This window comes from Diadema antillarum, unplaced genomic scaffold, assembly GCF_040938485.1.
Source record: "Diadema antillarum isolate AM-2024a unplaced genomic scaffold, OU_Dant_1.0 seq00001108_RagTag, whole genome shotgun sequence".
NCBI classification, from domain to species: Eukaryota; Metazoa; Echinodermata; class Echinoidea; order Diadematoida; family Diadematidae; genus Diadema; species Diadema antillarum.
The window spans coordinates 348,282-372,827 of record NW_027271924.1 but is presented as its reverse complement, the minus strand read 5'-3'; the positions used below and the strand labels follow the sequence as shown (position 1 = coordinate 372,827).

At 38.8% G+C, this 24,546-nt stretch overlaps 1 protein-coding gene across 1 annotated transcript in view; it reads right to left on the bottom strand.

The window, feature by feature from the left end:
- Positions 1–24,546, bottom strand: part of LOC139743817 (uncharacterized) — a 94,344-nt gene that overhangs the window by 6,388 nt on the left and 63,410 nt on the right. The window contains exons 2-4 of the mRNA XM_071654274.1: positions 21,646–21,723; positions 18,572–18,634; positions 10,773–10,840 (exon numbers count right to left, since the gene is read on the bottom strand). Of these exons, the coding sequence (XP_071510375.1) occupies positions 10,773–10,840; positions 18,572–18,634; positions 21,646–21,723 (209 nt within the window). The remainder of the gene's footprint in view (positions 1–10,772; positions 10,841–18,571; positions 18,635–21,645; positions 21,724–24,546) is intronic.

Genomic DNA, 24,546 nt, shown 5'->3' with positions numbered 1-24,546 from the left:
GGACAAGGCCAGTCGAGTGAATTGTTATTTTTCTTTTATCAATCTTTTCGCAATTCCCATTCGCGTATCCCAGGGTCTTTGCCATTATGTACTTAGTATCATATCGTAGGGGTGGCGAAAATTAATTGCCATCATAAAGACATAATATCCCAGCCAATCTAAGAGAGTCGCTGATCATCATACAATGAGATATGGGTTAATGATCGTCCTATCAGTGGGGCAGGCTGATTCACTTCATGTTGCTACATCAAATATGGGTTTAAAGGGAATAAGACCGTTGTGACTCCATCTCTTAAATTGGACCTTCCTTGACCTTATACTCAGTTCACGTCAAACGCATCCGCACGCACACACAAGCAAAACACTATCCCGAATACACACGAAGGCTCAACATGCATGCCCAAAGCAGCCACTCGCAAACACAATATGGCATAGTCTGCGAAGTGACCGTGCATTTAGGTCTCAAGAAAAATGATAAAAAAGAAGGCTGACGAGAACAAAAACTTCTGATAGATTTCTTGTTTATACAAAAGAGGACACCTTCACCCCCCAAAAAACTATCAAACATCTATAAGTCATAAAATTATATTGGACCAAGAATAGGTTCCATTACCACTACATTAGAACTGATGCCCAGAGACGATGTAAGAACGCACATGGATTTGCTTGGACAAATTTTACTTTTGAAAATCGCTGTTGCTGTTTGATCGAAAGCCTTAGCCCATATAAAGGTATTCGCATGACTTAATGTATTGTAAAACAAGAAATATTTGCGTCATGAAATTTTCGCGCGTTGGAGCCGACGGCCTTTTTCTCTGCGTGAAATTTTCGCGAATTGCTACTTCCATTCAAAATCTTGTGTAAAGACAAGAACTTTTGCGTGCAATATAATTTCGCGGATCTTGGCTCCTCGCGAAATTTGCGAAAATTTAATGCAAGCGAAAATTTATGCCTTTACAGTACACCATTAGGCTACCAGGAAAATCGGTTTGTTTTGAGCCCTCTCAGAATTATACATGCAAAATCAACGTCAAAGTCATGTCTACCAGATTCTTTCCTCATTTTTCTTAGATCAGCAGTAATGAAAACAGCTTTGTGTACAAGGAGCCCGTGCATACATTAAATGAAAACCACATTTCCAAGCCCCACTTTCAAGTCAAAAAACTGTTTTCTGGTTAACTCTCCTGCCGACAAAGAAACAATGCACTTTGAAATGAATTTTGTCCTTACCTCAACAGCTTGTAGTGCACAAAAAGTCACATAAATGGCATACTCAGCGCGCAGAGACACATACAATACACACACACAAGGAAAAAGCAACCAAACAGGGAAAAAGCAACCACTGGCCAAGAAACAAAACACATCCACCATTTATCAGCATGTTCGCGAATGATAAAGACTGAAATTTAATTAGGTCAACCAAGAAGCTGCGTCCCGCTTCTATTCATGCACACTAATAACGAAATATTTGGATCGACGGATATACAGCCCCAGCGAATGCAGCTTAATTCACATAGCCTCACATGGAAAAGAATATAATTATCATACGTATCCGTAAAACGTCACCTCCTTCTCATATAGGGATTGTGCCCGATATATGCCCACTAATCTGAAATGACGATGATATTGTACGAGCTCAAAGTTAAGAATGTTGCTTTATGAAATTACGAGTGACTCACCAAAATGTGTATGTAGAGATTAAAACACGTAGATACTAGTTCTTCGGAAAGTAAATATTTTAAAGGGAAAGGTGCAAGTGAGATTCATCATTTCAGAATTGCCACAGATGTTATGAAGAGTTCGAATGCAAAAGCAGATAAAAGCCATTTTCTGAGATGTGTTTTTTTAGTAAGATCATCATAAAAAAAGAAATATAATTCTGTGTATATTTTCAGTGATTCTGTACTCGTTACATAACACGAACGTTTCTGATGATATTTTTACCACATATTCTAAATATTTTCTCTGTTTTTCAGCAGCTCTCTCATATCTCAGGCTAACAGTGCATATATCCGTTTTTGCATTTAAACTTTTCATTTTGCAAACACACACACACACGCACATACATATTAGAAAAGAAGAGAGAAGCATAGTCGAATTGTGCGAGTGTAATCACTAAAAAGTGTTGTGAGTGTTGCCCTCATACGCTTGAAGTGTGCAAGTTATTCACGGGCACGTGGGCAACTCTTCTTTTCCTCCAATTCGGTGTTCATGGCGTCAGGCAGATGGAAAACAATACAGCCGCCGGCAATTCACGTTTCCAACCTTTTCATTCCCCGCGAACAGAAATCCACATCCGTGGCTTTGCCAATGGGGAAGGCGGTGTCGGCATTTACCTTAACAATAACGCACTACATCTGTTTTCTTTTTCTTTCATTAAAGAAAGCTTCGAACAAGACTTGCAAATAATTGATCCGAGACAACAGAAATATGCTAGGTATATAGCTACCTTTCACAGCGTCTGTCTTAAAAGTCGTAAAGAAAGAAAAAGAAATTTTGGCACGCTGCAAAGGGCGCGGAAAGTGCACGACGCAAAAAAAAAAAAAAAAAATACTGCAGCTTTAGTCTCCACACTAGAATCATTTGCTGTCAAATTCTGCGCACGAAATCCTTTCTTTTAATTTTCCCTCCTCTACCGTCTCTCGTTGCCCGAGGGGTGTTGTTTGGAAAATGGCCGGTTTTTATGTCGGCTGGTCACACACACACACACACACACACACACACACACACACACACACACACACACACACACACACACACACACACGCACGCAAAAAAAAGAAGAACATGCAAAGGGGTCTTTGACGCAAAGAAAGGACTTTTAGATTGGAGGAATAAATGGTGTTATTCATATCTTATTATTTTATCGGCGGGAGGGATACTCTAATCAATTTGATATTCTATGTTTGTGATATTGATCGACAGTCAGCTGATGTTCTATTACTGTCGGCAAGACGGGAGTTACGCCTTTAGAAAGTTCCTGTCTGCTGGAATTTGACAAAGATAGACGCCCCCTTCTTCTTTAGGCTGCCTAACTCACGACGACTGACTATTGTGGTCACTATGACGGATCTTAGCTACGCAGGTATAGTCGAACGCAATTACGCAATATCAAACTTGATTTCGGCGTCCCGTTCGGATGCGTCATTGCAATCAGCTTTGAACACTTTCGAATGAGCAGTGAGTATTGGCGAACATTTCCGCTTCGTAAAAAAGAAGTATCACTTTTGACACCTAAAATTACGCTATTTCATTTCCCGTATTGGATTATGTCAGTAACGATGCATAGATGAGCGGGACACTCTTTACGTCTGTAGTCTACCCCACCCACCAATTCAGCATAGTTCATCATAGAGTCCTACATTGTAGTTTCCAAAGCATGTTTTTAGGCTATGAATACAGAGACTTATCTTTTCCAGCAACTTTGTGAATGATGTGTGACACATTGTGGATCCCGGGCGCCTTTGAATGTTTCTACAGATAAATGGCGCCATATGAATGCTGTTTCATCACACACACACACACACACACGCACACAGATATGAAAAAATCAGCAATGATCAGAATTCCTCGTCTAGAAACGTGGAAGATAAATAAGTATGGACAAGTATGAACAAGTATGTATTAAAACCGTTTGAAAACACATATTTGATAACATTTAGACTTTACACTGATACAAGTTAATATTAACATCTTTCAAGATGTTTTTCACAACAGACCAACTGAAAATATATCATACATACAATTTGTAGAGCACTCGAATTTCTGGTTTTGAGCTTGCGGCATTAATCCGTAGTGAAACTTGAATCAGCTATGAAGTATTTTGTTTTTCGGTGACTTAATCATACATTTTGCTAATACAACTTGAGGTAAACGTCAAAAAGGCTAGCCACAACACCATCTTATTCTACCAATGGCTATGAATATAACAGAAGAGGAATTTTGTTGGCATAATATGTATTTCATGTATCAGTGGAAGACCACAAACGCAATAGGACGACTTAATTTCTCTAAAACGTTTTTTTTTTTTGGTAGCAGTACACTTATTTCAGCTCACACAAGTCATGCAAGTATTGGCCACAATTCAGCGGCAGTATTGTATTATGGGATCTTAAGATGCCCGTAATGTTCTATCCCTATTACTAGTATCATGACATTTTACGGGAATGAGCATCACTTTGAATATACATTGTGGAGGATCGCAGACTCATTCAAGCAAGCGTCTTGAATCACTTTCTCATGCAAGGAGGAGGGGGGGGGGGGGTATCCTATAACGAACCCGGTCTCACCGCACTTCCATGTCTTGCTCCAGTGAAGGCAGTCTTTTAACGGCTGATTCGGAGTCATATACATGCGCCAGATTTGGATCCTCGAAGTCATGCGAGCGGCGCCATCATGTATTTAAGGGGGTATCCTGTTCGCTCATCACATACCTCCTTTAGACCTTAAGGCCCGTGGTGGCGGAGCGCATTTCAATAAAGCTACCACTAATTCGAGAGACTTGCCACCACTTCATTCGCGAGTCAATGAAGTTAACATCGGTGATATGAAAGACCGACGAAGGGAAATGCCGGGCAAACATTAGACTTTAGGGGAGACGCGACATACATGACGGGCTTGTTTGGATAAGTTTTGAAGTGGGACGTAAAACTTGGACGCAGACACGTCACAGAGTACCTGAGAGCTAAAGAAAAAAGTGTCTTTAAATTGCATTCAAGTAGATAATGTATTACATAAAAAAACAATCTTTTTCTAACTATACGACTTATTGCAGATAATTATCAAGCTCAGATAACGACAATTCCCCCCTCCGCCCCCCCCCCCCCCCGCCCACCTAAAGAAAAATCGCTACAAAGAACTACGATCAAACAAAAGCACAAAATCACAACGCATCAGATCCTGATACAAGGTGAGTAGGTGCAGTAAGACCACCTTTTTCGCCAAGTCTTCGGCATTTTACTTTTCATTTAAATAGTAATATACTAGATTTCGCCATCTTAGTCAAGTTATTGTGACGTCATGAGTGGTACCCAATCATTAATCGTGAGCATAAACTATCCCTTCCTGCCACATCCAATGTGAGCGTGCTCTTTTCTTTTTTTTTCTTTTCTCCTTTGTCCAAAAATGTAGGGATGGCATTTTGTCCCGATTCTATCAGAGGATACAGGTCCAGTAGCGAGAAGCTTTTCTTCTTCTTCTTCTTCTTCTCTGCGCTTGCAAGAAGTGCTTGCTTTAGAGGCGGTTTTAATCTCGTCTAAATTTGAATCATTGTCGCTGATCCCTTGTTGTATTCTCCTCGCGACCTAGCTTCTTATGTGAGGGAAAGTAAAGCTCCCTGCATGCATCTCAAGGTACAATTAATTTCTATTTTTGTAAGTCTGCAAAACGCATCATGAAAATTTGGGGATTGATTACGTTTTTCCCATTTGCGTCTGGAGGCGTCAGGAAAGGTTACGCAAGGGTGTTTTCCTTTCGTTGTTCTGTCGACTCTAGGCAACCCACAACACACAAAGACACACAAAATACAGGCGCACACAGACACATACAAATACATAAAAACGAACACACACATGCACGCAGTCTCATTTAAAAGACACAACTCTAGGAATTTCTTTCGTGAAAAAATGCTGCGGATTGATCATCATTAAAATACGGTAGATGGGTAAATAAAGTAACTACCTAAACAGCTATTTCATAATCAAGATTTACATTTACTTGTCATTATCATTTATTATTGTTTTTATTTTGCATCTTTTTTTATTTCCCACAAATGCATGTGATTGCTGAGCATGGTTTATATAGCATGGTGTGGTACACAATGACATCAAGGAAACCAAGTCCAAGCGCAATCATTTTATGATGTTACTATTGTCATATCACCATATCTTGCCCTATACTTTGACATATTTTGTTTAGTGTAAATTTGGCAGCTTGTGGAAACAATTTTACAATAACTAACAATTACAAAACCCATTTTCACTATAGGCCTATATACCAAGCCTATAATATTTGTTAAGTTGTTCGGGGCTTAACTATTTTTCAGATTTTTTTTCCCAAAGATTATTAATTTTCCTTTTTGACGTTGGCATGATTATAATCGTATGTGAAATGATTTAGGGTAGAACGAATTTGATAAATTAAACCCTTAATCGTGTTCATACGATGCAATTAGCTGTTTAAAAGTCAAAGTTATACTTCAAATTTAATCCAGGGGCTCCTGCATATTTGACCATCTTCAATACATAACATGATTACAATATGCAATAATGCGCGAGATGTTCTTGCTTCCTGGAGGTTCGTCAAACCGAAAATGAAAAAAGGTTCGTTATTCCATAGTTTCGTTATTCCAGAACTCACAAGTTTAGTATACCTATAGATGTTCGTTAATCCGAGAACGAAAGAGGGTTCGTTAATCAGAACATTATTGTGTGGTGTTATTCCGAGAATTTATTATTCGATTCCAAGGTTCGTTCACCCGAAAACAAAACAAGGTTCGTAATTCCGAAGGTTAATCGGGGTCGTCGATGGTTGTTTTTCATTTTCGAATTGACGAGCCATATTTATTTGGTTTTTTTTTATAAGGAACCTTCTGAATAACAATTTTGTTTTGTTTTGTTTTTCTGTCATTTTCCGACAACCGAAATGTCGGAATAACGAACCACATTTCATTCTCGGGTAAATGAATCTTAACAATGACAACGCTTATTTCATTTTCGAATTATGCAACTATTCTTGTCTATTTTCCTAATTACTTCATTTCATTTCCAAATTCAAAATCGGAGGAGTTGAATAGTGATCGCAAGCTGTGAATGCAGCACCTAGTTTGTAGGCAGTGTTAACAGATCTTTTTTTCTACTGTCTGCACGAAAACATTGTGATTGATTGATGGTATACACTCGCAAGCAATGAGACCTAGAAATGATGATGAAAACACTTTTTCTCCCGTGAGACCTTTTTTTTTTTTTTTTTTGTCTAACTCAGTAAATGCCATTATGGTAATGACAACATGTAGCAGAAAAAGCATGACCGGGGGTTGGGTGTCGTGGACGAATCACTTTTCAATCAAAACATGTGAGAGTAGATGAATTTTGCTTGCCATATTCAGAGCTGCTCACTATCAATCACAAGGAAATTGAATTGGAAAAGAAAGACAGAAAACGAGAGGGGAAAAAAAGAAAGAGATAAAAAAACAAAGCTTGACAGGCAAGGAAAGGGCGCCCCATTTGGGCCGGATTCCATGCAGCCTCGTTCAATGTGTGTGAGTGTGTATGTGTGTGTGGTGTGTGTGGTGTGTGGGTGTGCATGTGTGTGTGTGGGTGTGTGTGTTTATATATATATGTGTGTGTGTGTGTGTGTGTGTGTGTGTGTGTGTGTGCGTGCAAGAGGGCGGGGGGGGGGGGGGTGGGCGGAGTAAAGATCGATGAATGTTTTCGTTATTCTTGTTTGAGTGGGTCGGTCGCAAAAGGGGATGGTCGTTACTTCCTGGTGCGGGCGTCCGCGGATTTCCGCCGATTGATAAAAAGGCCGACAGGAAACGGGTAACTCAAAGGGACGTCAACGAAAAATACAGACGAGTGCCCATCAGACCTGTGAGTTGACCCTACTCCTATAACATGCAACCCGTTTGCAGGCTATTTCAATGACATTTGATGTGATAGGTGTGGATGAGTTAAATAGGATTTTATTCTTTTAAAAGAATGTCACTTTGAATAAAATGTTTGACATTTTCATTAAGAAACGGACAGATTATGATCAAGACAGTTGCGATAGTTTTAATGAAAGTTAGTCACCTCGAAAGTTAGTTAATGTGATGTTCCTTGCGTAGAAGACTCTAGGTATTTTGTGGACGAATGAAATTTCTTAAGCCACAAGGATTGATTGTAATCTCTTTAGTGAGTGTAGAAGCATGATACGCTTGTTATGACAGCTGTAAAATATACGCCCATTATACACTGCCATTTGAATTGCGATTACAGGAGTGTCGCAAGTAATCCAAGCTAAAGTAATGCTACGAAGATTAGTATTATTTGCAAGGGGTGCCAAGTCGAAGCCGTGTTAGACGACTCGAAGACACCGATACGATTTAACCATTTAGTTTTCTTTCATCTGTCATTAATAACAAAACAAACAAGAGATGGATTGTATGTAGTTCTCCTCGAGGTTTGATTTCCTTTAGGAGGCAAGCAAAGTTGAGCTTTGACAGTTCCATAATGACCTGTCACTAGAAGTAAAATGTGTGCGGAGTAAGTGACATCTTTAGCAATTACGGAATAACCCTTGTGTGTTTTGTGCAGGCATTATTTCTCAGAAAGAAAATTATTTACCTTTTTTTCACCTGTCAGCGTTGATTTATATTTGTCATATGTTATGCTTGATAACGGTGAGCCATCCAAGGGAACTTTTAATCACGCCGCAGTGTCCAATGCACATGCTCGTCATTTTGCTCTTTATTTTACCTATCTTAATATCCAATCATCTTTCAATTTTTCCATCTGCACAGACATGCATTGCTATACATTGACCAGTGTGTGCCCTATTATGCTGTCTTTCTTTCTTTCTTTCTTTCTTTTTGATACAGGAGAATGATGATCATGCATCACTAGAACTTTGTAACGATTTCTCATGCAAAAGTCATGTAGCAGAAAAAAAAAAGCAGTAGCTTCTGTTTGCCAGCTTTGTGAATTTTCATAAATCATCTGCCAAAAATGGACCTGGGAGGCGTATTATATTGTGTTGGCATGATGCGTGTAGCAAGCAAAACTGCATCAACAACAACAATAACAAAATACGAAACCATAACCTAAAAAGCAAAAGGCTCTTATAGTCTCTCGATGCAATAATCTGCCTCAATAAAAAATCTCTGTGTCCATATAAGACTTAAAATTTGAAAGATTGGATATAATGGTTTGCAAATTCACGTTATATCAACGTGACATATGCGAAATAATATATTGATTGTTTTTCTTTTTATTGCTAATTTCTGGTTTTACAAAAAGGCACAGGGACCTTTTCTACCTCATTTCGAGTTGGGTTGCTCATCAGTTTTGTCCAATATTCTTCAATGGGAATTCTTTCCAAGTGATTTGCAGTAGTTTCTGTTAGTTATCAACATCAAAATTGTGTTTCCGAATATGAGATGGTAGGATCTGACCGATATAACGTTGTTAGTGTCAGTCCGAAATGATACTTAGAGGCTTGCTATGTGATTCATTCGACCAAACAATCTGGTTTGCCTTGACGACTTTATATCCCATAATGTAATGTAATGTAATGATTGTCGCTGTTTTGGGTTACTGCTCGCGTATTATGCTGAGTTCGGAATCCCTCGTATCAACATACAAGAATGGGAGGTCTTTATCAGGTGAGCTCATCAGTGTGTAGATGGATATGGGAATGTTTAAGCGCGCACGTGTCGGCAATCGCATCTTTTTTTTTCTCTCTCTTCGCTGCGATATTCTAATGGAATATCAAGGGAAGCCGCGAAAGGTGATAGCGATGTTGAAGATCAGCGCGTCTTATTTTACAGGAGAGAATTCGTTGTGATGTTGAAGAGCTTCGTGCCACATCCGATCTCGATCTCTCTCCCTCTATAGCCCAAGTTCTGACTAACAAGCGAAATACAGATATCGTGTGAACTAGGGAGATTGTCAGCTACCAAAGGTGATTTGATAAAAGTTCAAATGAGAGCGGTAACCAGACTCTTCATCAACATAATTGGAGTCAAGATCACTCTCTTTAATTGGAACAGAAAAAGGGAGACAGAGAGAGGATAGTCGCAAGTGGAAACTGAATACGTCGAGACACTGCAACACATAGAAAATACTACGAAGCGGGAAAATGGGAGGCAGATCTATTGTACTAAAGACGAATAAAGAGACACATACAGGAGGATTGAGAAATGGGAACGAGGCAAAGCGAGTGAGAAAGGGAAAATGGCTCAGAACACATGTTTTCTGGGCCAGGATTAATGTGATTGTGTTAAAGGGAGAGATTAAAAAGTCAATGAGAAAAGACATTATTAATCTGCCAGTAAATAATTTCTAGACTTGTCCGTGTCACTTGTCTATTACGCAATGAGCAAGCTTTAACTATGGATTCTATCCGAATCAACATTTCGGCCCTAGAATACAAGAATCGCAGCGTCATGCAGCAACGCTTTTTTTTTTCTCTCTCTCTCTTGACATCTCATATATGAATGATAACCATTGATATTCTCTTGGGAGAAATCGGATACGGTGATGAGTTTATCATCCGCCTAGTTGATGCACGGCTTGCGCAGGTAATCAGAAAAATCATCGCTGTTCGCCACCTGAAATGCCAAGCCACTTTTGATTAGATGAATGAACTTGTAAATGCCTTGACTTGCATGCATAGTGACATAGACACATACGCAGACACGCTATTCCCGGGGAATATGTTCCATCAGTCATTAAAGAGAGAACGATAGTGTTTACACTTTCTGAATTATTTAAGAAGTTATCAGTAGACAATTAAATGGTGGTCGGTCTTAGCAAAAGGCGTGAATTGCTTCACTTTTGTATTTTTGTCTGTCTCCTTTAAAGTTGCCAAGGAAAAAAAATGCAATGAAATTGCATAAGATTAAAGCTTTGTAAACTTCGAAAATCTACCTAAGATGTAGACGTAGACGTAGAAAGATAAACCGGCGATACTTTGTCTGCGTTTGTTTTTACAGCATACAACGTACAAGAGAATGGGGAATGAAAACACAATTAGTATTTGTTTCAGGGAGGAAACAAAGAGGAGCTACTTACTGATGCCGATGCGATGGGTGAGTGTGAATCGTCTAAAAGGGTTGCTAGTCCGGCACTTCTCCTTCCAACTACAAAGCAAAACCAACAAAACAAAAACAAAAGAAAGAAAAGAAGAAAAATACAATATTCGTTAACTAAACTCAGCTGATTCAAAAGAAGAAAACCCACGTGATTCAACGATTGGGTTAAAATTGAAGTGGAAAATGTGAGAACGATGTGCGTGTGGTAACCATGTTCAGGATAATCAGGAAAAGCAGGACAATGGACCACACATCTTTTTAATTCCAATTTTTAACCCTGGTTTTGGACTAACATTTTCAAATGCTCCCTTCAACATTAATCCATGATTGGGAATGAATTATAATCAAAATTACAATGATAATTGATATTTTCGTTCCGACAATTATTTCAGAAAAGTTACACGTGGACATTTTGGAAAGTTAAGTTGTTACCTTTGAGTACCCCCCCCCCCCCCCCGTCATAAAAATGCCTCACAATCATCTTGTTCTGTATATTCGCCTATTGACCAATCAGAAAGAGACACGTTCTTTTTTTTATCAAATTGGTGAACAGTGGCGTCATCACAAGATATGAGCATTAAGAGTTCATTTCCAAAATGTGCTAAATCCACTCTAAATGGTAAGGAGAAAACCCTTGATTTTATTTCACAGGCCTCTAAGTGTTTTCATGCACTGACTTTAAGTTCCAAAGTTATGAGTACCCTACAATAGGATGGTAAAGCATGTTTTTCAGGAAAGTCAATGTGTCTACACTGGTGTTTTAAGAATTCATATTTTGGATTATTTTGTAGATTCAGCACCTTTTGAAACAAAAAAGAAGAAAAAACTTTTAGCACGGTGATGTTCAATACGTAAATGTTGTTTTAGCGACTACTTTCTGTGACTTGTGTGTATTATTCCGTAATGGATTGTTGTCTCTACACATTCTCCTGCTGTTTTCTCCATCTCTCCAAAGAATTTATATGCACATAAATTAAACATTTCACTGCAGCTAAAAGTCAAGCAAAAATGTTGTCAACCACGACAAGTTGTCCGTCTCTGACAATTTCAGCACAATCCTTTGTTTTGATTGGCCGAGAAGCTCTTTTCTGTGATTGTTGCCTTGGTAATTGTCAGATACAGGACCAACAACTTTCATGAAATGGTGCCCCGAGCTGCATTACTTTGACCACAAAACGACTCCACAGGTAGCTAAAGCCCTGTTTTAACAGACCTTATCCCGACGTCAGGACAACGTCCGGAGAACAAAATTCCTCACCTCGGGCAATAAACCCGCAGGAGAGAGCGAGGGGTACCGTTTTAACAGGCACATATTAAATCTATTACTTAAAACCTTCTCGGGTAGGTTTCCAAGAAGGGGGTGTGTCCACTGATGCGACTACCCCGCCAACCGGCCAAGCGCCGCCAATTGTTCTAAGATTGTGCACATGTGGGTAAGCAATCGTGAATAAGTAAAACGGGGCTTACAATCACTGATCTCAGCTACTAGAGATCAGTGGTTCAATCCATGCACGTGATCGGCGCGCTGCGTGTCAATCATCTTCTGTCTGCAATATTGCGCATGCGTGTTGACTGTATCAAATGAATTTTGCCACGGGAAAGTCCTAATAGAAGGGTTGTCGGGGTAATGTCAGGGTAATGTCGGGGTAATTACCCTAGCTGGCTAGGGTATAGCTTGGCAAAAGTTACCGCGACAACGTCCGAGCAACATTTTGCGGGGACCGTTTTAACAGGCAGGGTTAAAAAAAATGATTATCCGGACGCTACCCAGACATTGTCGCGGGAACATTAGTTTTGAAAGGCTCTGTTTAAATGATGCTCATGTCTCGAATATTTTGGTCATTATTTCTCTAAGGCATACTCTGCTCTATTTACAAAGGAAACTACTCTGTATGATGAATACCAATACCTGATCGCACAGCCTTGCACAGAATTCAATGTACTGTACCTTGTTTCTTTGGACAACTCTTCGATTCAGAGAAACTGAATGTAAGACAAGAATGTACTGTAGTTTTATATGAGTGTACGAATACATACGAAAATAGTACATGCAACTGCATAATGATATCTTTAATGCTAAAGGTCTCATGTCCTCCTGGTCTCGTCGCTTTTTTTGTAATGATTCATAACACCCTCTTTTCTTGTTTAATTTGCAGCACCCTTCTTCTCTGTATATATTTCTCCTGCAAGTGCAATTCATATAGTTATTTCATGCCCATTAAGCCAACATCAAACCATCATACAGCTGAAATATCTGTATTCAAAATGAAAACATAATTATATCTATATCTATATATATCACAAAGTTTCCAGGGTAGATGTGAGGGGATGTAAGCACACTTTCATATTATCACTACGTCACACATTGTGTAGGAAAAGAAAATGATTGTATCAGACATCATGAAAGGATAGTTTTGATTCTCATTTTTCTCCTTCATAACTAATATTTATGAATAGAATACATTAAGCAACAGCAAAATAGGGCAAAACGCGGACCTTCCATGGGTTTTTACTATTTCCTTTCCTTTGTTTTTCTTTAACTGGGGTTAACGAAAAAGAAAGAATGTGGAGGAAAATAAGAAAATACGTAAATATCTTACAAACTCATTGAAAGAGACAAACAAATTCACAACAGCTTTGTTCACCAAAGAAAAGTGCTGAAAAACGTTTATTTATTTGTTTGTTTTTGTTTGCTTGTTTGTTTGTTTGTATGGTCGTTTCTTTGGTAATGTCATTAGGAGCGCAAGAGGAGTAATCTTAGGAAGCCGTATGTACAGTATAAATGCGTTCATCTCCAGTCGCTTTGTTGAAAGGAGCCTTTTATCATTTCATATTAACCAAATAAAGACCAAGAAAGAAAAACCTGATCGTCAACATGTCAGATGAAATTTAGCAATGCAGCCGCAACAAAAATCTTCGGTCCTTGGACACCGCCTGTCTGTAAGAACTCCCCCCTCTCCTCCCCCATTCAGTCATGTAGGTAAGTTGAGACCGCTAACTGAATTAGACAGTTAAAGTTGTATGTGAATGATCACCGCACAAAAACACACAATAGCGTGAATTGAAAATTTACAAACAAGTACCAAGAATACTAAGAAATATAAGCTTATCATCCATTTCGTGAACGATTTTTGCCTCTGCGCGCACTTTCAATGTATTCATGTCATTCATTCGAGTGTTTCTTGGGTTACTAATATATCCATTTACTGATTCTCTATAATACAGCAGGATAATTGGAACTAAGGCCACTCTAATCTGCTAAAAAGAGGAAGCCCCTGTTTTACGTATACACAACAGTAAAAAGGAAAGACTTGTATACACAATTTGGAAACTATAGATATTGAAATGAAGTAAGATTTACCATGACCCGGATTATATGTGTGACCAGTGTAATCATTCTTTTTCAAATTTTTTCAATACTAACAATGATATAATATATGTAGGCCTATAAAATTAACTGGCAATATTGTTTTAAAAAACTTGTTTTGTATTGTTGTTTAAGATTTATTGATGTTTTCTAGGAAAGTGTGCAATAGTATAGATACTAACAAGGAAAGAAATGAAAACAGAATTGTCCACAATTTATTTTGATGTACATGCAACACTACAAAATGAGACTGAATGGCCTCACAACGATTTTTCAAATTTTTAGCATTTTTAGACCGCGTAGACTTACAAGCTTTGCCTATATATATATATATAATATATATATATATATATATATATATATTATCATCCCACTCTATTTCATAAAAAGCTGTTTGAGGGGTAATGTGATGGCCAGCCAGAATAACAAAGGACTAGAGACGGACCGAGTATTACAGAGCTCTTCCGAGCCACTGGGTTGGTAAAAAGTCACAGATAACGTCCTTTGAAGATACATGAGGAATTCTACCAGCTATACGAATAATCATATTATCTCGTCACAGCACGTTCTCTTTATTGCCGCCAGCACTTTAGCTATCCTTTTCATGCTATAAACCAGTTTCACATCCTAACTTTTCTAAAATTTCCCTCATGTTGAGACTCGGTCCATTTGTAAATTCCGACGGGATTGCTGGACATTGCACTTCGGGTAATGTGGAAAGTAGGTATGAGGTGCAATATTCAAGCTCAGGTAAGTAACTCTGTCAATTGTTGTATGATCCAAATGCTCACACTCTCAATCCATTCCATCATGGACATGTTTGAATAGCAACATATTGTCCATTAAGGTGGAGTATTCCCAATGTGCAGCGGCTTTCCTCGGTTTAATACGTATCAGTCCAACATTCCTCTACCACAAAGTAATCATCGCGGTAACGAGATGGGTTCGACCGACGATTCGTTTTCAACAAAAATTGGCGGGATACTGTGAAAACGAGAATAAACAGGAACGTCCGCAGGTAGAAATTTCATTTCAACTCCTCGTTTGTTATCTGACATTTACATTTTCCCTTTACCCTCTTTTTTTTTCGCTCTATCCGGCTGAGTTTCTGATTTGCGAGGTGAAATCAGAGGCGTAATGTCGGATTAGATTAATTGTGGCAGCGTTTCCACCTTCGCCATATTTGACTGCCAATTCCTGCAGGTTGAATGGTTTCACGGACGCCAAGCCAAATAGAATCTCATCGACAGACATGCAATCACGTGGTCGGTTAATTTTAGTCATAAAACCAACGCTAAAAAAACAACAACAACAGAGAGAAGAACTTCCGCAGAATACGGATACACTAAGATATTTGCCGCGTGTAATGCCTTAGGATGTGATGTCATCACTATACCGAGATATCTAATCGACTAAATCGATACCTTGTTTGTTTCACGTCCGAAGGCGGGGATCACTAGGGGCCTTCCCCGATTCTATCTAGCGCGCCGTAGGCTCAGCAAAGGGCGCAGCGCTTTCACACGAGGGATTTCGTCCAAATTTCATCAGTTGAGATATCTTCTATAGGTACTGCGCGGGGAAACACAGGCCCGGAAAGGTGTTGTTAATTTTGAAGCCTCGTGGAAGTGCTAGCGAGTACAGGCAATTACATCAGCAATTCCATCAACCCTTTTAAAGTTGGAAATTCATCCTTACAGCAATAACTACTTTAAAAAAAAATGTATGTACTTACTTGCCTAAATCACCTATCTATGTAATTAAAGGTTTTTTACCTCTTAACTGCATATCAGTCTTTTGCCAGCAATTTTTCTACTTGCCACTATTTTCCAGTCGACAAGCTTTCGTGTGCAGACGAGAGATAATAAGATTTCGTTACAGTTCAGTAAATGTTCTTAGAAGAACGAGATCGATGTTAATTTATTTTCAAGTTTCCTCCTTGACCACTCAAAATCGCCTCTTAGACATTCTAGGGAGATGCCAGTAACAGAGAGTCAGACTTGAGATAATAAAAGATAAAGCAAAAACAAAGGGGAGTGGGGATACTTAGGAATAGCAGAAGATTATGTCATCGAAGAGCACTTCATAGGGGACATTCCCAAGATAAATGGTTGTTGCTGACGCGCATGCTGTCTTATTTCTGCTGATTGTGTTTTATTCCTGTCAATAACTATAAATTCCACATCAAAGTGATTGCATGACACTAAGTATTAAACAATGGAATCATTGTCTTATGATTATATAAGTCCCTTCAAAAGGAATTAGTGAGATTATTATGTTTGTGTAAAAGAGTAAAGGAAACACAAATGAAGAATGTGAAACATACCTTGGGGGAAATCGTCACAAATACTAATTCCATGCATTACTTTGTATTCAGTATACGCAGAATGTCATATAGTTTTACACAAGATGTCACTTTAACATTTTTTCTTTCTTGGCTAAGCAAGATGATATTTCATAACATAAGATATGGAATTTAAAGAATCTTGAATCTAGCTTCTCTTTTGTCTCAAGACGGGAAGAGGGGAAAAACCTATTGCAAACACAATGATGCATTCTACATGCCTGAAATGCTTAAACTGCGTTGAGTGACTGCAAAATTCAAAGTGGATATGAACAAGACGTGACTTTGAATTTATCCGACCCGAAACAAGGTGTATGTGCATTAATCATTTTTGCATTATTTTTTTTTTTCTAATCTCGTATATGTTGCGAATAGACTTTTATGGTGGGGAAAAGTTTTGTCATTTCCTTTCGAAGAGAATAAAACAAATTATTTCAGTTGATCATTGCAAATGACCAGGTTATTTGTATTAAGGAAAGCATTTTCCCTCTGACGTGTAAACGCAACAGGCATTTTGATACAGTTTTGTTTGTATATGTATATATATATATTCCTAAAGCCATGTTCGACGGCGGCAGGACGACATCGGGGGAAAACTAACAGAACTGAGTCACGGAGTGTTTGTATGAGATCACCAATACGTGGCATTCACGGCCATCAAACACGTTTAGCGACACAAATCATACCTTAACCACTCTCTAAAGATGTTTGTTAATGATGCGAGGAAGGAGGTTCATTTTAAGTGTCGGTCCATGACGAAACATAAAATGAATATTTAAAGCATAATCAAACAAAATGAAAGGAATGACGTGGACGAAGACATCTGATGATGGAAATAAAAGCAGGTCTACAGAATACAATAGATCTACTGAGAAGTAATCTGTGGGGTTGCTGATATTACTCAACTGTCAAAATGTTTAAAGACAACTAGAAAAAGTGATGAGAAAGACGCAAATGGCTAAATGAGTGAGCGTCGGAGTGCTGGTGGTATTCCGGTGCCATACACATGAAATAATTTGGATGGGTTTGATTTTTTTTTTGGGGGGGGGGGGGGGTTGCAAGTCATGATTATCAAGTTGTCAAAAAATGCTGATTGTCGTTGTATTCTATATGATGAATTGAAGGAAATGCAACTCAATCTGTAAAGTATCATAGAGTCAATATTCAGATGAAACACAAAAGTTGATTTTTATTTAAAGTATCGAAACTGTATTTGTCACAAAACTTTGCCAGTATGTAGTCCTCTAGACGTAGAAGCGATAAAAGGGGAAAAAAACAGCGTTCGTTGTTGTTTCTGGCAAAGAAAGCAAAATTTGGGTAATACATTTAGTTTTTCAAACGAATACGTCATCTAGTAAATGAAAGTTGCAATCCAGTTGATACGGGCAATGAAGCAACGACCGCCTACGATTTCGTCCATTGATTTCAAGATAATGATTGACCGTCGCAGGAGGCATTACACCAAATTATTCCACGGCGGTGGGCTCAAAGTACCGGCGGAGTAAAGCCGCCTATTGCTATCCGGTGCCCCGCTATCCGACCGTAAGACGCGATATGATAAACCGCTGGGGATAACTTCATTACTATGTGGAAACCGACGCTAACGACATTTTACGCAGTTGCCTGATACCAGCAGACAACTACTCGTCTTGGGATTGTAGTAGATATTCAGTATGTTTTCGTGTGCGTCGACAGGAGGTTTTATCATGTGCCAACATGAAATGGTCCGGCGCGCGGCGTCGAGATGTGCGAATATTACACCGCGTGTGAAGTTTTTGCAATCGGCACTCGTGATGAAGTCTAGACCTAACCAGTTTCAAACACTGTCTGTGACTTATGTCGGCCATATTTGGGGGCCTCCAAAGGAGAAGAAAAGATGATCCAGTGGGTTATGCAGCAAGTCAGGTGCATTGCTATGTCAGTGTATAATAAGTATTGTTAGACATATGAAGCCCCCAGTTATGGCTTAAATAGGCATTATAGCATGAAAAAAAAGAGCACTTAACCGAACAGGTCTGTTAGAGGGCATGAAAAAAAAACCCCGACTTAATTCAGTTCTCATTGTTCTTACCTTGAAAACTGCACGACCTCTGGTGATTACGTAATGCATCTCCATAGGCTTGCCTACATCCTCCTGGGGAAAAAAGAATGAATGAAAATAGATTGGCGCAATATTGCAATGTTGTATGCAGACCACATCTTTACTGGGCCCAGATTTTTTTTCCAACTATACTGGTGTGCATGCATGCAACCTTGAGTTTCGCAGGCCAAATTATCATATTTTTTTATTCTGCCCTGGCGCGGAAGGTAATTAATTACAAGCTCTAAAAAGAACCTGTCAAACATTGTTATCTTTATGGTATATTTGAAATGATATGGGGCGCTAGTTGCAGTACTTGGTGTTTGTGGTGTTTATGGTCATGATCTAATCCAACTGGCACAAGGAATTTCATTAGAAGGCGCCCCAGTTCCCGGGATGCTACACACCTTATTAACCTCATTTGTCCTCTTAGCTACTATGTTAATATTCAGTTTTGGTCCCTGATTACTTTCCAGTGTGCGCGCCTTATTACTGTGAAGCTGTAGTATCCGATTGAAGAATTAAGGGAAATAGGAGATGGGTATGTAAGTAAGTCAAGGGCTATATGGTGAGCTATCTACAATCGTCAGCGCCATTTTGTTTTTTGGTTGTTGTTTTTTTCGCAACGTTTTATCTCATGAAGAGGAAACGATTCTAAGGCCTTGATTTGTACGTAATGATGACAGTAGCAACAAACATTGTGCTTAATATGCCAACGAATTGTCATGATGTATGAAATATCTACAAATGGAGTAATATTGACTCTAATGAAGACTGAATTCTAGCACGGTTAGGCTTTAGAAGGAAGTTGATAGGTGGCAATAAATCACGTTGAGAAGGGGGTGAAGAATCTGCGACGTTATCAATACTGATTAATACCAACTTTATTTCCTGTTACCCCACGAAAGCAACCTTGGGGTTGTGTAGTAATGCAGTCTTAATGATAATGGTGTTGCTATTGATGAAATAAGATCTGTAACAATTCCTCATGGCAATGATGTCCATTATATTGTTGTTAGCAGTAATCATCGTCATCACCAACGGAAGAGGAGCAAACTCTAAATGATCAACCTGCGCTGATCAAACAACAATCAATATTCTTTTGTATAGGACATATTACAGAACGGGATTGTTACGCTTTGGCGTCAAAATTTACATTGGTAGGGGAAAATAAAACATATTTTTGGTCGAAAAATATTTCGAGCCCATTCCTAAATTCCTCTGACGTGTACGTATTCAGCCTGGATGGCCACTATAAAGATATTTAGATTGCCAAAGTCCTTCGAAAAGTAAATGAAGTCGAAAGAAATATTTAAGGTCAAACCTCTTTATCAATATATAATCTGTGTCAAGAACTTTTGAAATGAATTTACAGTGATTAGAAGGATATGACATCTCGTATGCAGTCATGAACTTATGTCATATATCATTTTACCGTGAATTTTTCATACCGTTGCAGAATTGAATCCGCATCATTCTAATTACAAGGACCTCGGGTGGTTGCTTTCCCTTGCCCTGTATACGAACCCCTCGGAATCCACAGGCATAATATACTATCTCGTCTCACGCGATACTCTACTTCGATTTGGGTTGCCTTGTATGGGTCTATTGCTGATTTTGTGTCTCTGGCTGTACCTTACTGTAATTCAAAAGCGTGTGTGTGAATGTGTGTGTTTTCCACTTTATTTTTTCAATATTGCTAGATGGGAAAAAGCACTAGTTTTGCCCTTTACTACGAATTTTTCTCGTTTTCATAAATAAAAGTTGTGAGAAAGAAAAAGCAAGACAAATGGTAGAAGGGAGGGAGGGAGGGAGTGGAGAAGAAGGAGGAGGAAGAGGAGGAGGAAGAAGAAGAGGAAGAAGGCGGGAGAGAAGAAGAAGAAGAAGAAATCATATGAGTGTTAGAAGTGCAAGAAATGAAAATAATTATAATAATAATGCCTTTAGTAATAAATGGTATCGCTGACTATTAACCGATGAAGCACTGATGACACGGAATCAGACAATTTTCCACTAAATATGCATATCACAGATCAGAGCGTATGATAACACGAACGTGTTACAAAATTCTAGTCAGCAACAAATGGAGTATTTTTTACAGCGATTCAGTAATCACTTTAAACATCTTACTCGTTTATTTCTTTTTTTTTTTCTCTATTCCTTCTTTCTTAACCTGTACGCAATACACATCATAGAGGGAACCACAGTTTGTAGGCTCAGTTTGTTTTGACTGTCTCTCAAGCGAGTTGAAAAGGACACTACCTGTATCTAATGCCTATATGTCCAACGAAAGTCTGTATCGCCGACTTGTTTCAATGGTAGTGGTGTTTCCATGGCAATGGCCAGTTGCTAATCAAATTACACGTCACGACAAGTAAGGGAGTCGGCCAGCATTCGATCCAGTTGGAAAACGGTTTGTGATACTTTTGCATTCTGTATGAGTCTGCAGTGATGTGACTCTTCAACGCAGTGTACTTGGCTGGCGAGTAATGGGTTCCGAAAACTTTACATTCAATACAGGGGATGAGTATCTAGTTAAATATTCTAGAATGGCTTGTTGGTGTTATTCATTTTGTTTGTTAATTGAGACACAAACTTTTTTAATGAATACACCCCCGATTGCATAAAATATTCCACCTTAATTGGCTATCAAACTTAGATTACCTTGTTGGCGAGCATTAGATTAATGTTAGGTGAATCATTAATGGCGCTTTTAAAAATTGAATTCCAATCGATTAAATTGTAAGCTTACTATGCCGGAAGGAGGAGGGGCTGTATTGTCTCTGATGTCTGACACTGTCAGATTTGTTCAGGCGCGCAAAATATGGAACATGAATTTCCTTAATATGGATCTGCATGTCAAAAAGAAATCCAGTATAGATTATTTACCGCGATTGAGAAGTTAGATAAATTTCCATCGACGGAAGTGCTGTGCTCTCATTGCATGTAGGCTGGTTTCCTCTCTTGTTTTTATTGTTACTATTTTGTTTGTTTATAACCTGCACTTGCCAAAAACTAGACACTGCAGGGCGCCCTTTCAAACTTTCGAAGAAGTGTATCCTTACCTGCTTCTGATTGTATACATAATTTCCTCGCCAGCGATGCCTCTTCTTTTGCCGTTCTTCTGCAATCAAGTGACTCTCCTGAAACGGAACAGAAAAAGAAAACGAAATGTTTAGACATTGCTGCCTCATATAGGGTGGGGGAACTGCAATACTGTAGAAGTGAAAATTTTCACGGTGTTGAAATTTTCGCGACCAAATTCAGATTCACGCAACCAGAAACTATAGCGCGAAAATGATAGCAAGTGGATATTTTGTTTGCTATGATGTTCCACTAGTTGATGTCTTTATTCTGCGGGATTAAAATGATGCGAAGCTCATCTTACCTGGCCAAGCGCGAAAAATTACTCACGCAAAAATATCCACTTTTCCAGTACATGTATGTATAAAGAGTGTGTATGTACACACAACATGTATGAAAAGTTTGTGTTTTGCCATATTTGTGCAATGCTTATGAAATTGCAAAGAGTTGGCCTTGTAAAGAAATGGCATACAGAGAATAAATCAAATCAAATCAAATCAAATTAAATCAAAACAGGTAAAGCGCCATTTCTAAGTACTTTAAAGTGAGTCCATCATCACTGTAACATATAACCTTTCCAGTCATACCTCTTTTGATACATAAGAAGGAATATTCTATTCATTATTACAAAATCACATACTTTCTTATCACTTTCTTCATTCTTTGGCAGTTTAAATCGAAAATATTTCAGATTAAGACCGAAATAGAGTTGAATTGTTTCGCGATCAAACACTTCAAATATGATACTGTCTGCAATGTGATGCACCATGCCGTGATCTGTGACGCTCAGGCCCTGCAGGCAACAACTGGAATGCAATCCCTTGCTGTTCATGTTTTCAATCTTTCATAATACTTCGCAGAGACTTGGTTTGAAATCTGCGCTTCACATCCCTTTGGTTCTCCGAGGACAACGCCATCATGATAAAATGCATGTTGGTGGTGACCTTGTCCCCCTTGTCAATGCTGTCTACTGATAGTGTCGTCGTTTAAATTGTGGCCGGTTTTATCTCTTCGAATTCCGGATACGGAAATATTTTAGGCAATTTGAGTCGCACACGTCAGATCAGGTGGAGTATCAATGCCGGCAGCAAGGATTTTTGACTGCTGTGAAAATGAAACCTCCGCTCTTTCCATATCTAGTTTAGATAGCGGCAAAATGTATGAGTATGGATATACATATAAGTATATATATATATATATATATATATATATATATATATATATATACATATTTGAATATGGATTATAATCAGCGTCTATACGCTCACGCATTGTGATTACACAATTTACAATCGACAGAAATATACTGGTAACCTAGTTTTGATGAAGATACAATCGCGGTCGCAGCCCCTTTAGCAAGCACACGTCCAGGATAAACAATTTTCAGGTTCCCTGTATCTTTTTCCGTACATGTGCGATACATATCAAAAGCCAACTAAAAAAAGAAGAAAAATAGAGAAAGAATCATCGTTTTGATCGCTGCTATTGTGACGATGAAAGAAAGCATTAGGAGCGTAACTTACAATCTTTTGGCATATAGAGTGGAGAGATTGTATTCATTCCTATTCTTACTTTATATACTGCAGTTTCGACAGATATCGATTGCTGTCTGCTGAACGATGAGTGAAGGAGAACGTATACCTCTACGCTGTACAAGCCTTCGAGAGTTGGATTCCCGAATCGAAATGGAATAAAAGCACTGCTATCAGGGATCCACGCATTTCTCTACGTGGACTCACGCACACTAACTTTCTGATTATATAAGGTTCTCGGAGAACATGTAAAATCGAAACGACACATAGAGTTACAGTAGTTCGCATTGACTTTCTGACATGTCTGCAATGTTCTTTTTTTATAACATCAACTGAGTTGCAGTTATTTGGACCAAAATCCTATTTTTGATTCCCATATCATTTGGGTATTTTCAGACACAAAAAATATCAAAAGGACAGGAATAAAGTACATCAGTATTTCTGTGAAAAGAATTAGTTTATGAGTTTAAGACCATGCCTGGCCATCACACATATCAGTGTGCTTCGATCTGTTCTCACAATCTGTACCAAAAAAAAAAGAAGGAAAAACCAACACTTTCACGTGACAATTTTCATGGAAAGAGGCACTGCAGTAATGTTTGCCAACAACAACCACGAAACAGGTTTTGTGTTTGCCACCCTGCTGGCATGCCGATATCTAGGTCTCTGGAGCGATGGTTACGGTTTAGTAAGCTCGATCTCCAAGTGAATACGTTAGTGCACGAACACTTTTGTGACTGTTATACAGAATGTCTCCGTGTGAATTCACGCCTCTTCCTCTTCACGTTAAATTTGCTGTAGTCGGTGGGAATTCGATTGATTTTTACCTAAAAGTATGCGGGGCAAATGCCGCGCTGTCGTTCTCAGACTTGAGAAGCGCGTGATACTCAAATCACTGCCCTTAAGGAGTACTGCTCGGGTATAGACTTTCAGTTTACATTTTGTGCGAGCTTTGGCGAGCTCACTCGCAAACTCAAATTTGATTTTGAAATTAACGCTCTCTTGCCCTTTCTCCGACGCACACTCTTAAGGCTGTTTGTTCTTGAGAGCGCGAAAATTGATATGATTACACGCGAGTCATATTGTTACCGTCTCGCCCGCCCCTCCGCCACCCCTCCCCTTAAATCAGTTGCCCATGATGTATGATTTCATAATGCGAGGATATTTTTCAGGTTCAGCGTGTCTTAAATTGTGTTTGATACTTTGGTTGCATACCCAACTAATGGCGGACTCAGTCACCGTTGATATATCAAATCATGATGGCAGTATCCAAACCATTTGGCGATTCTGAATTCCAACCAGTTTGCTTATCATGGCTACTGTTGAAATATCAATGCACTTTTCATCACT